Source organism: Momordica charantia (assembly GCF_013281855.1).
Source record: "Momordica charantia cultivar OHB3-1 chromosome 6 unlocalized genomic scaffold, Mcharantia_2.0 BLBB01000006.1, whole genome shotgun sequence".
Taxonomy (NCBI): domain Eukaryota; kingdom Viridiplantae; phylum Streptophyta; class Magnoliopsida; order Cucurbitales; family Cucurbitaceae; genus Momordica; species Momordica charantia.
Window position 1 is genome coordinate 18760733 of NW_028275164.1, and position 15706 is coordinate 18776438.

The window sequence follows — 15706 nt, forward strand, 5'->3', positions numbered from 1 at the left end:
AAACTCACCAGAATCAAGATCTAATTACCTCAAATACGTCGATCTTGATCTGCCTCAACGCTGCTGCCAATACCCTGAGCCTTTGCCTCAAAACTGCCACAAAACTGCTCCCAAAACAACTCTGATGGCTCAAAACGTAAAAAATGCAAAACTACTGCTCTTACAAAGTTGATACAGCGTCATGGCTCTACGGATGGAAAGTTCGTCCGCACACCCTCACGCATTAGCGTCAGGTGCTGCCTCCATGGCATATAGCTCCGCTTCTTCGATTCTTTTCATTCATGCTTCATTCCAACGTCGATTTGGCTTCACTAATCCCAACAATCTCCCACTTGGAGATAAAGTGACAACTTTGCCTCTCATTGCACCAATAGTGTCCCTCATTTTGGCAACCCCGTCAAGACTCAATTCTGACTACACCAACAGTAACTGATTCTCATCTGCTCGTCCCTATCCAAACTTTGTTTGTGATTGCTCCGAGACTGAGCAATCCTACATTATCTTGTCTCTCAAATGCTAGAAACACAGCCACATGCTCCTATTCGATCTAAGTGGTCTCTTATGCTTCCTTCCTCAATCGAACCCGACAACCTCTGAATAAAGATTTCCCCTCGATGACTTGGCACTCCCACCCAAGTTTGTTGCCACCCTAAAGACTTCAATGATGTGATCATAATGGACCCAAAGCTCTAAGATCCCACCTACACCAATAAGGAGGATAGGCTTGAAGAACGACCCACAAAACGAAGGAAACTTCATTGGACCCAACAATAAATTTTGACCATTTTGAAGGCCAATGAAGAACCTACTAGGATCAAGAGGAAGCAAGTAATGGAGGAAAAGCCAAGCTAGTGGCGACATATCAAGGACAAACCCATCGCAAGGCCACTCGCACGCACGCCCAGCCAAGCGCATGCCAACGCGTACGCCCCCTACTGCGCCAACCTCCCATTGGGCCTCTTACAGCGCGTATCCTTACCACGCTAACCTCACAGCACGCCTCGCCTGCCCTCACACGCCTACGCATTGCCTGCCACCCATGCCGCCAGTGCCCCCGCACGCACCCATGCATACGCCTTACTAACCTCGCAAGCGTGCCCTGCCGCTCATGTCGCACGCCCCCTGCCTGTACGCCCCTATACGAACATCGCCTCACGCTTGCGCGCCCCAACCTTGTTCGTGCACGCCTCACCCCGCCAACGCCCAACGCCCCTTGCATGTCGCCAGTCTCGCCCACGCACACCGTCAGTGCCCCCAACCCACCAGCCATGTGCCTGCGCACACCCGTCATTCACTTTGGTTTTTGTGGGGTTTCGTATAGGATTCAGTTTGCTGGGAGAATTGGGTTAATGTTACATTTAAAAAACATTTTGAGAATTAAAAACATATTTCAATGCTGTCCTTTTTTATATATTTAGTTCTAACAAGATGCATGATTAGTAGTGCAAAGAGTGTTGCCCTCTTATCCATCATTATACATTTATACACACAAGCTACAAGATGAAGGATGTGAATAAATAAAACTTTGAACGGTGGCAATATATAACATCTTGATCCAGGTAACGCCTATAAGATACCAGATAAAAATATGTCGTAATTAATTGTAATAGGACAGTACTGTACAGCGAAGGGCGCTAAGAAATGATTATTCTTGGTTTGTTTTGATGTTGTGAATGAAACATTGAGATAGGTCATTTCACCTATCAACAACAATCTTTTGAACATCACATCCAACTAATATTTGGCTTTGCACAATAACTTAGAGGATTTGTTTATATTTGAAATTTGGAATTCAAAATGTCATTTCAAGGAAGATATACACGAATTTCACTCTAGTTTAGATCACTTCTCTTTTAATCTGAACTCTTTTTGGACATTTCATTTTAGTGTTGGATGTACTCATTGAAAGGTGAGATAAACTTTTCATACAAGCCTTCATGCTACTTTTGAACTAAAATCTTGAAGTTTCTAATTCGCATTGTTTAGTAATTTCTTCTATGATGGATTGTTTCATGGGTGATGGGGAAGCTTTCAAACAGATTGTCCCATCTGGTCACAAATTTTTTATTTTTCAATTTTTATAACATAAGATTTGTTTGCCAATAAATTAATGTCACAAACTAAAAATAATAGCTTACTGTATTTGATTGGCTTTTAAGCCACTTTAAGGTATAAAACCGCTTTGGAAAGCGGCTGGAAAATTGGAAAATTTGGGACTATTGGGAATGGATGTTGGACTACGCAACCCGACCACGGTGGTGGTGGAGATGGTGATAATTGGCTCATACCCGAACTCGCAGGATCTGAATATCGATGCAACTTGGTCGGAGACTCATCAGGCAGGGGGACTAGAGTGGGTCTTGCGCAACTGGGAAGGTGGTGTTATTCTTGCAGGAAACCATTTTGTCAATAACTATTTGAGTGTGAAGATGATGGAGGCTATGACTGTTCTAGAAGGGCAAAATCTACCATTTACGATGTCTTATCCAATTCAGGTGGAGAATGACTTGCTTGAGGTAGTTACGCTGTTGCGAAGGGAAGATGTTGATCTTACTAAAATATAATGAAATATTACATCTTCAAGTTACCTGTGGTATCACCTCTTTTAATAAAGTGAACAAAGATGATAATGTTTGTGCCCACTATCTAGCACGAAGGGCTTTTAAATGAGAGGAATGTGAATGTTGGGTGACATGTATCCCTGATTGGTTTGTCCTCATCGTAATCAGAACTTCCTTTCTTCTTAGTAAAAATTTCTTTACTTCTAAAAAAAATTAAGCATAACTGAATAAATAACACATCTATTACTGTTTCCAGGTGTGGTTTGATCTTCCACTCCCACCAACTTATTTTTTTAAGATAAATAAAAATATAGTTACCATCATAAATATTGAAAATGTAATGAGGTCAACATAAGTTTAGTCACTCAAGTAAAATGGGGATGCATAATATTAAAAATTCTACTCAAAAGGTCAGTTTAAAAATTATTTAAAAATAATTGAAAATCTCTTCACCTCCCATCAGGGGCTGGTGGCCTCATAAATAGTGCAATAAAACCAATCAGAAAACCTGTAAAGGGACTGTTTTAGGGCGATCTTGATGCAATATTAGTTCTTCCCCCACTAAGAAAATTGAAAACCTGCCTCAAATTTCCTCTGGAAGGCCTTGCATCTGTTGCAAATTTACAGATGTATACGAGCCGTCTCCTCATTTCCAATTTAGTAATGCGAGTCTTGTTGAAAGATTTCCCACAATCGAAAGTTCCTGCAATGATTTAACACGGTTACTAATGATCACACACTTGAAAGCAATATACCTTTCTCTTTCACAATCGAAAGTTTCTGCAATGATTTAACACGGTTACAAATGATCACACACTTGAAAGCAATATACCTTTCTCTTCTCTAAAATCAAAGAAGCATAATTTTCTTCCCCACAAACCAAAAATAAGCCTAAAAAAAGTTGTTCAGGTATGGAGATAAATGCTCTTTTTCTCTCTTGGGAAGATGGGGTTAAACCTACATCAAATTGAAGTTGAATATAATTTTCTTCCTTTTTTAATTCAAGAGTGTCTAAGCCAAGTGCGCTAGTTTCACTAATTTCACGGGACAATCACTAAATCCTACTACATTTGGTTGTCAAGGTAATTCGTAAGATATTAAATTCTAGGTTGGTGACAACCATAGTTTTAACTCATTCTACAGTTTTAACTCATTCTACTTCTCGAGTACAAAAAAAACAACATTGCTATATTAATTTCACAGGATAATCACCAAATCTTACTACATTTGGTTGTCAAGGTAATTTGTAGGATATTAAATTCTACGTAGGTGACAACCATAGTTTTAACTCAGTCTATTTCTCGAGTACAAAAAAACAACATTTCTATATTAATTTCACGGGACAATCACCAAATCTTATTACATTTGGTTGTCAAGGTAATTCGTAGGATATTAAATTCTAGGTAGGTGAGATCCATAGTTTTAACTAATTCTACTTCTCGAGTACGAAAAACAGCATTTCTATATTAATTCAACACAAATTATACTCTGAAGATTAAGGAAGTTCGACTTTGATGCCAAGGGATCGAGTATTTACACCATCCTTTCCCCCCTTTGACCCATCATCCTTCATTCACAATTCAAAAAATATACCCATTGGCCAGATGAAACTACCAATATACCTTAAACTACCAAAATCACCAAAAGATCACTCCAATCGTTCTAGCAGAGGAAGAGCAGATAGATAGATGAAAAGAGGATACAATGGGTATGTTGATGTACTCTAAGGAAGTTTTGAGGAAAGATTTCAGCTGATGTACCTTTGTCATCGAATATAGAAGTCAATATCGCCAAGCAAACGCATATGCTAATATCTTCCCCTACAAGTAAATAATACAGAGATCACTAAACAAAAGTAAAGCATACTTGAATACCAGTTACAAAGATAGAAGTACACGAGTACAAAACTCATTTGTCGAAAGGCTATTGTATTGTAGAGCTATTAGCCCAACTATTCAAAAGACAGAGAACTAACATTTTCTTCCCCAATCTGTCAACCCTCGTCATTTGGTTTCCATCTCAAATATGTGAATTTATTGTAGTTGTAGTTAAATATAAGGTGTTCTCACCATTGCTACAGCAGACTAGAAGTCTTTTCCCTAGGCAAAGATTTGACTTTGCAAATGCTACTGCAGAAGGAAGATTTCTTGATAGAGAAAAGCGATCCAGTTTCGACATCTGGAAAGCAGAAACTGTTAAATAAGTTGAATAGGTACTGCAGGCCTAGATTGGCTAATAATCTTATTTTCCCATACCACCATAGGTAGATGAAGATAAGCTTCTGCTTTTGGAAGGCAAACAGATACAGACTCTTGATCACAATTTAAGATGCAATCAACGTCGGATGCAGTCACTGCTGCACACACAAAAACAAAAAGTAAACAACAAATGAGGAAAGTGAATAGACAATAATGATGCAATCCTTGAACCCACAGAAAACACACTCCTACATTCGTTGCCGAACTCATTATATTTCCATAGTACCACATGGTTGATATAACTCACATATAGTAAGGATCATTTTTTGGATAGGAATCAATGTGCTAGTCTTACAAACAAAAAGTGAGAAACAAACAGCCCAAAACCCGACCAACAAACTGCAAAAACAGATCCTTCCTATCGTCTAAAATCATAATAGGTTGTAGTTACAAGAGAAAAATTCTTGTAGTTTGACCACCACGAAGTAGTATGCTATACACCATTCCAAAAAGGATCAATGAGATCATTCCGAAGAATCTGTGAAATAAATCTAAAAAATGAAGAGTGAAATCAAGTTCTCATGTTAAACCAGTATTTGATCAGTTGATCACTAATCTTGAATAATGACCGAAATTGCATTCTATATCTCAACATACAGTTAAGCATTTCAATTATTTAGGAAGACATTAGACACTTCTTAGCAGAAATAGAAGTAGATAGGCTGAGGATATTGTTTTTCCTTCGACCTTCATTTCTAAGATTGATGATGTACGAAGTGAACAAGCATTCTTCAGGATGTTAAAATCAATAACCATCAACTGTAAATAATTTAGATCCTCAAGACAAGCAAAATTGGAGGTAAATACCATATTGAGATGAGCCTACAGCAAGATTAGTTGAACCAAGCCAAGATAATGCACAATTTCCATTAGAGGATTTCGTTATCTTAGCATCAGATATATCCAAAGTTAACATCTGCTCAATAGGTGGGACTTGAGTTGAGGATCCCCCCAGCTTCTGAGATTTAACACTGATCTGAGGCACATCATTTCCCCTTAGAGTTCGATATACTCTATCCTTTTCGACTATTTCAGCTACCTTCTGATTACAGACATCAGGTCCAGAGCTCATAAGATCATGTGCATGATTCCAGAATAGATTAGGAGACAAGCCTCTTGCCCAACTTTCTTCATCATCTCCAGCTCCGGCGATGTAGTTCCAGCTAAACTCCGTGGTTGTCCTCTGTTGAACCACACCGATAGAGAAAGAAGCAGAAACAAGTATAATGGGCGTGAAATCCCAAGAATCGTGATCGGGGACTTCGTTTAACCAGATTACAGATCTCTGTGAAATCCACAAGGGGCGCAATGGTTTTTTCAGGGTGGATGCTAGTGTGGCGACATCAGCTCTGCTATCATCTAACTGTTTTGTCCATTCTTCAAGGTGTTCTTCAATCATAGCTTTCTCAGTGCCAGAAACCCAGAGGGGAAGATGTAAGGAACAGTCCCAATCAGCAGCAGGTTTCCTTCCATTTTCAGCCAGCACATCAGAAGTGGAGGGATCCTGTTGCAAGCGACATTGAACACAGAAAATGTGAGAATTTGGCCACTTTAAGTTTCACCTTGAGAGGTAGGGATATAAGTGGGTCAATTAAGGTCAGTTTTCAATATAAGAAAAATAGAAAACTGACATAGAAACCATTTTTTTTTTAAATCCATATTGTCTGCTTAACTCAAACAAACCACCAAACCAATTAAATTCGAACTGAACAGACCGAACTCAAGAGAATCTATCCAAATGTTCAAGATTGAGATAATTTAACTAATCAAACTGACATGTTACGATCAATTTCATCGAATTTTCAGTTTCAAACTTACACCCAACTAGGAAAAGGGGTGAGGGGATTTAGGAGTAAGCACTACAAAAAAATTAGAAAAAGTGTCCCCGCTGCTTTGTGACATGAGTAGACTTGCAAAGGATAATAGACTGCCACGTGATAGCAAGGAAAAACAAAATAGCAAATACTCACCCCTAGCTCCAATGAATTGTCATGGATTTTGTTTAAATGTTTGCTTATAGACCGATTCAAAACACAAGTCCAAATGGGAATGGTTTTGGACATGCTATCAGGAAACCGCTTCCCTCTCCGAGTGGAATCGACTATAATACACCCTCCCATTTGTCCTACCCATCAAACAAAGAAGCGAATCATACATACAAACACTTCCGAAATGTAAAAGTGCATTTGAAAAGTCTTCATTATAAACATTCAATGTTGGCAAAATTACCCAAAATTATACTGTATCCCAGTTTTTCTCCTCCCATTTTTCCTCTTCATGATTCCATTATCTTATTTAATTGGAAAGTGGAAGAAAAATAGAGAGGGGAAAAGAGGATGTACCCTACCAGCTAAGAGCGCGACGTGAAGATTAAGGCGTGAAGTACTGAAAGAGCAGTTGTTGGTGTGGCCGTCGGTGGACTTAAAGTAACAAGTGGAGTGAAACTTCGGGGAATACCAGAGGCCGCAACGAAGATTTGCGAGAAGAGGAAGCTCCGGCCATAGCTGAGAGATCTCGCCGACGAAAATAGAGTCCTCATAAATTGACCTAAGGGCATTGTAGAGAGTATTATCTCTGCGTTTTATGCTCCTCACGGCCTTGTATATGCTTAGCTTTGCACCGTCCTCCATGGATGAATCACGCAATGGTGGTGCACAGTAAAACCTCTAAACTCTCTTAACATTTGATAGGGAACCCAATACCTTAAATCCTTTTGATTTGTGAGAAAACCTCCCCATCACAACTAGAATATGATAAACACCAAAAAGAAAGAGATAGAGAGAAATAGTCAGCAACCTGAAAGATGCAAAGAACTGACTAGAATATGATAAACACGAACGATAAGTCCATCTACTCCGGCTCCACTCTGATCTACGACTTCCTCACCCAGTAATCTCCATCAAAACAAAAACCAAAACCCAACCACCACAATTTCTACGATTTCCACCAAAACCCCAACTCACACGATTAGGAGTGTTGGATGCGAATTTGAACCTGCCACGTGTCATGGTAAGAGAGGTAAGCTGATTTGACGTGCGGTTGGAATTAGAAATTTTCCTAAAGATTGTTCAGGTCAGCGGTTATGGACCGAGCTAAGAGGACGAGCCGACCTGAACGAAGTCCGTAAACGTGTCTCTTCCGAACCCGACAACACGCCGTATTTTTAGGGTGTGTCAGAGTTCCTGTCGGGCGCAGTTTCTATAAATAGAAACCCCAGCGTTAAATGCAAGGTACGCAATCTTAGGTAGACTCGGCAAGTTAGCTCGGACCAGAACTGACTTGCTCGTCGGAGTGCTAACTTTGTTTTGTAGGTCTCGAGAGTGTTCAGGGGGCGTGGACGGTTGGCCGTAGCTCATCCCGTACCATCCGATCTACGTCGGAACTGAGCTCGACAATTTCGAGCTCAAACATTTGGCGCCGTCTGTGGGGACGACACATCTAGAAGTCAGTCTCACTTGTTGCAAGCTGAGCCAATGGCCCAAACCCGCTCCCAGCAGTCACGATCTCAACTTTCACCAATCCGCTCCCCAATTAGGGATGCTGCCCCTTCCCGTGCCCATCCTCGACTCACGTACTCTCAGGTGGCCGGGACTCCTGTCATCGAATGACGACCCCAGGCAGGGGTGGTCAAGGAAAATGGAGATTGGCAGGCCACATCCGATCCCATAGCAGTCCGGGACTTCCACCTCACCTCAGATCAGTTTCCGCCACAACAGCCTCAGAGGAACGGGTTGCCGCCCCGTGCACCTCGTCTTCGCGGCTGGGGGAACACAGGTGCGCGCTCCGGGGCAAGCGCCGACTCGGGCGTGGACCCCGTCATGGTAGTTAACGTGATCGCCGAGCTTACGGAAGTCAAGGCGAGGCTCGAAGCGGTCGAGAGAGGCAGCGAGGTGTCCGACTCTTCCGTCTCCAGGGACCCCATTCGAGGAAAGGGGCCGATGCATCCAACCCAAAGAACGGAGCATCAATTCCGACCACGTAGGGAGCCCCGAGCTGGAGCACCCTTGTGAAGGCCACAAAGAGTGGGACAGGCAGTGCCCTGGGAGCACAGGTACGTGACCACCCTCAGCAGGACAACCAGGCGGAGGATCGACGCCCGAGGGTCCGACCAATTCGGACTCCCTTGGCGTCATTCGATAGCTACAACGCCCATTAGGGCCGAGGTGAGGGGCCACCAAGACGACGAGGGGTAGCGCCCGAAGATCGGGAGTACCGGATCAACGACGAGGAGGGGAGCCCAGAGGTTGATGATCGAGAGAGGTCCTCCCAGGGTGATCATTCGTTTCGGTCCGAAGTTGACCTCCTTCAAGATCAATTTCAAAAAGAGATAGAGGATCTCAAGCGGCAGTGCAGGCTAGTAGATCCGCATCACGTGGCCGAGCAAGAAGAGCCACCTTTCTTCCAAGCAATCCTGGATGCACCTATCCCGCCGAGTTCAAGGCTCCGGTCATGAGCTCCTACGACGGGTCTGGAGATCCGATCTCTTACGTAGAGGTGTTAGAGGGAAAGATGGATTTCCTGGCTACGAGCGACGTCATGAAGTGCCGAGCATTTCAAATAGCCTTGGAAGGCTCGGCGAGATTGTGGTACTGACAATTGAAGCCCCGATCCATCGACAGTTATCAACAGTTGAGAAGGTTGTTCATCAACCAATTCTCAACTTGGCACTTGTTGAAGTTGCCGCCCTCTCACCTCGGAACGGTGAAGCAACAGGACAATGAGTCTCTGACGGAGTACATCGCTCAGTTCATGGACGAGCATGTCAAAGTGGTAAGTTGCACCGATGACATCGTCATGATGTACTTCACCACGGGTTTGAACGACAGGAACCTGACGATAGAGTTCGGAAGCCGACCGCCAGCCTCCCTAAACGAGATGCTTGCTAGAGCTCGCCAGTACATTGACGGCTTGGAGTTGTGGAAAGCCAATGGAGCCCGGCGAAGTAACCGTGGTAAAGATGGGGACCAAAAGTCCCCTCCTCCCAAGAAGCAACGCGGCGATGGTTGGGGCTCGTCTCGGCGGGCCGACGACAACAAGAATAGAGGTCGTCGCGACGAGAAAGCCCCTTCAGATCTTCGAGGGCTGAAGTTCGACAAGTTCACTCCGCTGAACGCCTCAATCGCGGAGATCTACGCGGCGACCGAAGATACCAACCTGGAGGCGTTTTTTGCAGCCCCAGAAAAGCTTCGCCGACCTCTAGGGAAGCGAGACAAGCGACTCTACTGCCGATTCCACAAGGATCACGGCCACGACACTTCGCCCTGTTACCACCTGAAGGAGCAGGTCGAGGATCTGATCCGACGGGGTTACTTGGAAAAATATGTCGGCAGGCATGAAACGACAGAACTAAGGGGGTCGGCTCGGGAGGAGAAGCGAGTGAAGTCACCACCGCTGAGGCGGAAGGAAGATCATCCCGCCATTATAAATACCATCCATGGGGGCCCGACTGGAGGACAGTCAGGGCAGAAGAGAAAAGCTCTGGTTCGGGAGGTGGCACACGAGGTCTGTACCTCGTACCCCAAGGAGCCTGTGATGCCGATCTTGTTCGATGACCAAGACAGCGAAGGAGTGCACATGCCCCATAATGACGCGCTAGTGATCGGCCCACTCATAGATCACGTGAAGGTGAGAAGAGTTCTCATCGACGGTTGAGCGTCCGCCAATATCTTGTCATTTTCGACCTACAAGGCTCTGGGGTGGGAGAGGAAGCACTTGAAGCTCAGCCCAACGCCTTTGGTCGGCTTTGCAGGGGAGTCAGTCAGCGCGGAAGGATGTGTCTCGCTCCCTATTACCATCGGCGAGGGAGATCAACAAGTAACTAAGGTTGTAGAATTTGTTGTGATAGATCGGAGCTCTGCGTACAACGCCATAATTGGTCGGCCCTTGATTCATGATCTCAGGGCAGTTCCGTCCACTTACCACCAGGTCTTGAAGTACCCCACCTCCGCCGGAATTGCGACAGTCCGGGGTGAGCAAAAAACGTCCAGAGCATGCTACGCCGCTGCGATGAAGGGAACAACCACTTGTGCAGCGGTCACGGAAGCGCCGATGAACCAGAGCCAAGCCGCGGTACCCCAGCTGAAGAGCTAGAACTTGTCCCCCTGTTGGGGCCAGAACAGTAGGTCAACGTCGGCAGCAGACTAGGGGCCGAGGTAAAAGAAGAGCTCGTCGGTTTTCTGAAAGCAAATGCTGACGTGTTCGCATGGTCTCATGACGACATACCGGGTATAGACCCAAGTATAATGGTGCATAGGCTTAATGTAGATCCTAGCTATAGGCCTGTGAGGCAAAAGCGTTGGCCTGTCGACGCCGAGCGAAGTAATGTAATTTGTAAAGAAGTCGAGCAGTTGCTACGAGCTAAATTCATAAGAGAAGTTCATTACCCCGCATGGCTATCTAATGTTGTTTTAGTTAAAAAGTCAAACGGCAAGTGGCGTGTCTGTATTGACTTTACGAGCCTCAATAAGGCGTGCCCGAAAGACAGTTTTCCCCTACCTCGGATAGATCAGCTCGTCGATGCAACGACAGGGCATGAACTCCTCTTCTTCATGGATGCCTACTCCGGGTACAATCAGATTCGGATGCATGCGCCCGACCAAGAGCATACCGCCTTTGTTACTGATCAAGGGCTGTATTGCTACAACGTCATGCCTTTCGGTTTGAAGAATGCCGAGGCGACCTACCAGCGGATGGTCAACATGATGTTCGCCAAACAGATCGGACGCAACATGGAGGTATATATGGACGACATGTTGGTAAAAAGTAAGTAGACGAGCTCCCATTTAGCCGACCTGGCAGAGGCCTTCAGCGTGCTTCGGAAGTATCAGATGAAGCTCAACCCGAGCAAGTGCGCCTTTGGGTCTCGTCAGGGAAGTTCCTCGGGTTCATGGTCCACGAACGCGGAATTGAAGCAAATCCTGACAAGATAAAAGCAGTCCTCGAGATGGAAGCACCAAGGAATATTAAACAGGTGCAAGGTTGAATGGCCGACTGGCAGCCCTGAATTGCTTCGTATCTCGCTCCATTGACAAGTGCCACCCTTTCTTCCAAACGTTAAGGAAAAAAGGGCGGTTCGAATGGACCGACGATTGCGAAGCCGCACTTCGACAGTTGAAGTAGGACCTCAGCCCGGCTCCCTTGTTGTCCAAGCCCCAGCCTGGCGATGTACTCTACCTGTACCTAGCAGTGTCGGAAAATGCAGTGAGCTCAATACTTATCAGAAAGGTGGAAGGACGGCAAAGCCCTGTTTACTACACAAGCAAATCGTTGACCGAGTCCGAGGCTCGTTACCCCTGTGTTGAGAAGCTGGCTCTAGCCTTGGTAACCTCGGCGCGACGTCTACGACCATACTTCCAGGCGCACAAGATAATCGTTCCGACAAACTTCCCCTTGAGGCAGATTTTCTACAAGCCCAAAACGTCGGGTCGGCTGATGAAGTGGGCCCTAGAGCTCAGTGAGCATGACATCGCCTTCGAGCCGAGAACAGCGTTGAGAGGTCAGGCAGCTGCAGACTTTGTTGCCGAGCTGACCCCACCCAAGCAAGGGGGCGATGTCTGTGACCAGTGGACACTCTACGTGGATGGTTCATCCAATGAGAAAGGTTGTGGGGCAGGCATGCTGCTCCTCGGCCCCGGTGGTCTTCGGTTCGAGTACGAACCCCGGTTTAACTTCCGAGCTTCCAACAACGAAGCTGAGTACGAGGCATTGTTAAATGGCCTAAAAATTGCCAGAGGGATGGGCGTGAAGCGACTCTTGATTCTCAGCGATTCCCAGCTGATCGTCAATCAAGTTACCGAGGAGTATCAAGTGAAGGAAGCTCGTATGGAGAGGTATCTGGCCAAAGCTCGAGCGCTCCTCGTCCAGTTTGAGGACTATGTGATTCGACAGGTGCCGGGGTCCGAAAACTCCAACGCCGACGCACTGGCTCGCCTAGCCTCGACGTACGAGATCGACCTACCGAGAACAGTTCCAGTTGAAATACTCACCGAGTTGTCCATCGACCAGCCTGAGGTAATGGAAGTCCAGTCAGCTCAGCCTACGTGGATGAACCCGATTAAGGACTTCCTGGTCAGTGGCTCAGTCCCTGCTGATCCGAGCCAAGCCAGAAAGCTCCAACGCCAAGCTGCTCACTACTTGATGAAAGAAGGCAAGCTGTTCAAGAGGGGATATTCCCTACCATTACTGCGGTGCCTCGACCCAAAGGAGGCGAGGTATGTTATCTGTGAGATTCACGAAGGAGTCTGCGGAAGCCACGAAGGAGCTCGTTCCATGGCTGTGAAGGTCGTTCGCTAGGGCTACTATTGGCCGACGATTAAACGCGACACCAAGGAGTTCACCAGAACATGCGACAAATGCCAACGCTTCGCGAGCATTTTGAGACAACCTCTGGATATGCTGACGCCGATCTCAAGCCCTTGGCCTTTCGCTCAATGGGGGATAGATCTAATCGGCCCACTACCGACGAGGAAGGGGCAGTTGAAGTTCGCCATAGTAGTTGTAGATTACTTCACCAAAGTGGGCGGAAGCGGAACCTCTGGAGAGATGACTCTCAAGGTCGGAACGGGAGAGGTCGTCTCAGCTGTGGCGGTAGGGGAGCTCAAGTTGTTTACAAACAAGAATATGTATATATTATTAGATAATGTGTACGTTGTTCCTAAAATTAAAAGGAACTTAATTTCAATTTCTTGTTTGTTAGAACATATGTATTCAATTTCTTTTCATATGAATGAAGCGTTCATTTCGAGAAAAGGTGTTAATATTTGTTCTGCTTTGCTTGAAAACAACTTGTATGTGCTAAGACCAACCATAACTAAAGCAGTTTTAAATACCGAGTTGTTTAAAAATGCTAGAACTCAAAATGAAAGGCAAAAAGTTTCTCAAAAGGAAGATACCTATCTTTGGCACTTAAGATTAGGTCACATTAATCTCAATAGGATTGGGAGGTTGGTTAAGAATGGCATTCTAAGTGAGTTAGAAGACGATTCTTTGCCACCATGTGAGTCTTGTCTTGAAGGCAAGATGACTAAAAGACCTTTTACTGGAAAAGGTTATAGAGCCAAAGAGCCCTTAGAACTTATACATTCAGACCCTTGTGGTCCGATGAATGTTAGAGCTCGAAAAGGGTATGAATACTTCATCTCTTTTATCGATGATTATTCAAGGTATGGTTATTTATACCTAATGCAACATAAGTCTGAAGCCCTTGAAAAGTTCGAAGAGTACAAGACTGAAGTTGAAAATCAATTAGGTAAAACCATTAAAACACTTCGATCAGATCGAGGTGGAGAGTATATGGACTTGAGATTCCAGGACTATATGATAGAACATGGAATCACGTCCCAACTCTCAGCCCCTGGTACACCTCAACAAAACGGTGTATCAGAAAGGAGAAACAGAACCCTGTTGGACATGGTTCGATTAATGATGAGCTATGCTCAGTTGCCTAACTCGTTTTGGGGTTATGTAGTGGAGACTGCAGTTTATATTTTGAACGTAGTTCCATCAAAGAGTGTTTCTGAAACACCCTTTGAGCTGTGGAAGGGTCGTAAACCTAGTTTACGTCACTTTCGCATTTGGGGATGCCTGGCACACGTGCTCATGACTAACCCGAAGAAACTGGAACCTCGTTCAAAAGTATGCCTATTCGTAGGTTACCCTAAAGAGACGAGAGGTGGTCTCTTCTTCGATCATAAAGAAAACAGAGTGTTTGTATCGACAAATGCTACTTTCTTAGAAGAAGGCCATGTTCGAGATCATAAACCACGAAGTAAGGTAGTAATTAATGAGATTTCCGAAGAGGCTACAAACACGTCAACAAGAGTTGTTGATCAAACTGGCACTACAACAAGAGTTGTCGATGAAGCCAGCACATCGCGTCAGTCACATCTACCTCAAGTGTTGAGGGTGCCTCGACGTAGTGGGAGAATTGTGTCACAACCTGACCGCTACGTGGGTTTAACTGAAACTCAAGTTGTCATACCTGATGACGGCGTCGAGGATCCATTGACCTATAAGAAAGCAATGAAAGATACTGACAAGGACAAATGGGTCAAAGCAATGGACCTGGAAATGGAGTCGATGTACTTCAATTCCATTTGGGAACTTGTAGATCAACCTGACGGGGTAAAACCCATAGGGTGCAAATGGATCTACAAGCGAAAACGAGACGCCGAAGGAAAGGTACAGACCTGTAAGGCGAGACTTGTGGCAAAAGGCTACACACAAAGGGAAGGGGTGGACTATGAAGAAACCTTCTCCCCTGTAGCTATGCTTAAGTCTATTAGAATACTTTTGTCCATTGCCACATATTATGACTATGAGATATGGCAAATGGACGTCAAGACTGCTTTTCTGAATGGCAATCTTGAAGAAAGTATTTATATGTCTCAACCCGAAGGGTTCATTGAACAAGGTCAAGAGCAAAAGATTTGCAAGCTTAAACGGTCCATATATGGACTCAAACAAGCATCTCGATCTTGGAACATAAGGTTCGATACTGCGATCAAATCTTATGGTTTTGACCAAAACATTTATGAGCCTTGTGTATACAAGAAGATCGTCAATAACACTGTAGCCTTCTTAGTGTTGTACGTGGATGATATCCTACTAATTGGGAATGATGTAGGATACCTCACTGACATAAAGAAGTGGCTAGCGACTGAGTTCCAAATGAAAGATTTGGGAGAAGCTCAGTATGTTCTTGGCATCCAAATTCTAAAGGATCGCAAGAACAGAACGTTAGCCCTGTCTCAAGCAACTTATATCGACAAGATGCTTGTTCGATATTCGATGCAGAATTCCAAGAAAGGTTTGTTACCCTTCAGGCATGGAATTCATTTATCTAAGGAGCAGTGTCCTAAGACACCTCAAGAAGTTGAGGATATGAGA

The 15706-nt window shown here is 44.7% G+C and overlaps 2 protein-coding genes across 5 annotated transcripts; one reads left to right on the top strand and one right to left on the bottom strand.

The window, feature by feature from the left end:
* Positions 1-2860: 2860 nt before the first annotated feature.
* Positions 2861-7761, bottom strand: LOC111024971 (initiator tRNA phosphoribosyl transferase family protein). 4 transcript variants are annotated; one of them, XM_022302800.2, is made up of 8 exons: positions 7616-7759; positions 7167-7521; positions 6790-6944; positions 5627-6323; positions 4817-4917; positions 4631-4739; positions 4322-4381; positions 2861-3264 (listed from the first exon to the last, which is right to left on the bottom strand). In XM_022302800.2, the coding sequence occupies exons 2-8, from the start codon at positions 7447-7449 to the stop codon at positions 3086-3088; spliced, it is 1584 nt and encodes a 527-aa protein (XP_022158492.1). In that variant the 5' UTR covers positions 7450-7521; positions 7616-7759; the 3' UTR covers positions 2861-3085. The 4 variants fall into 4 exon arrangements, with proteins under 4 accessions (XP_022158492.1, XP_022158493.1, XP_022158491.1 ...); XM_022302801.2 differs by having other exon boundaries at positions 4817-4914; positions 7167-7761; XM_022302799.2 differs by having other exon boundaries at positions 7167-7760.
* A 1473-nt stretch (positions 7762-9234) lies between these two features.
* On the top strand, positions 9235-10909 carry LOC148210855 (uncharacterized). Its single transcript, XM_088125221.1, has 3 exons — positions 9235-9405; positions 9497-10444; positions 10508-10909. Exons 1-3 carry the CDS (start codon positions 9235-9237, stop codon positions 10907-10909), a joined length of 1521 nt encoding a protein of 506 aa, XP_087981347.1.
* The last annotated feature ends 4797 nt before the right edge of the window (positions 10910-15706 follow it).

Bases quoted from the DNA above. Each gene is read 5' to 3' on its own strand.
- LOC111024971 (XM_022302799.2), bottom strand. From the start codon at position 7,449: ATGGAGGACGGTGCAAAGCTAAGCATATACAAGGCCGTGAGGAGCATA. The intron at 4,918-5,626 runs GTATTTACCTCC...TTGTGTGTGCAG, and splicing joins TGTAGGCTCATCTCAATATG to CAGTGACTGCATCCGACGTT. The intron at 4,740-4,816 runs GTATGGGAAAAT...TCTGCTTTCCAG, and splicing joins ATCTTCATCTACCTATGGTG to ATGTCGAAACTGGATCGCTT.
- LOC148210855 (XM_088125221.1), top strand. From the start codon at position 9,235: ATGCACCTATCCCGCCGAGTTCAAGGCTCCGGTCATGAGCTCCTACGA. The intron at 9,406-9,496 runs GTACTGACAATT...CACTTGTTGAAG, and splicing joins GAAGGCTCGGCGAGATTGTG to TTGCCGCCCTCTCACCTCGG. The intron at 10,445-10,507 runs GTGAGAAGAGTT...TCGACCTACAAG, and splicing joins CACTCATAGATCACGTGAAG to GCTCTGGGGTGGGAGAGGAA.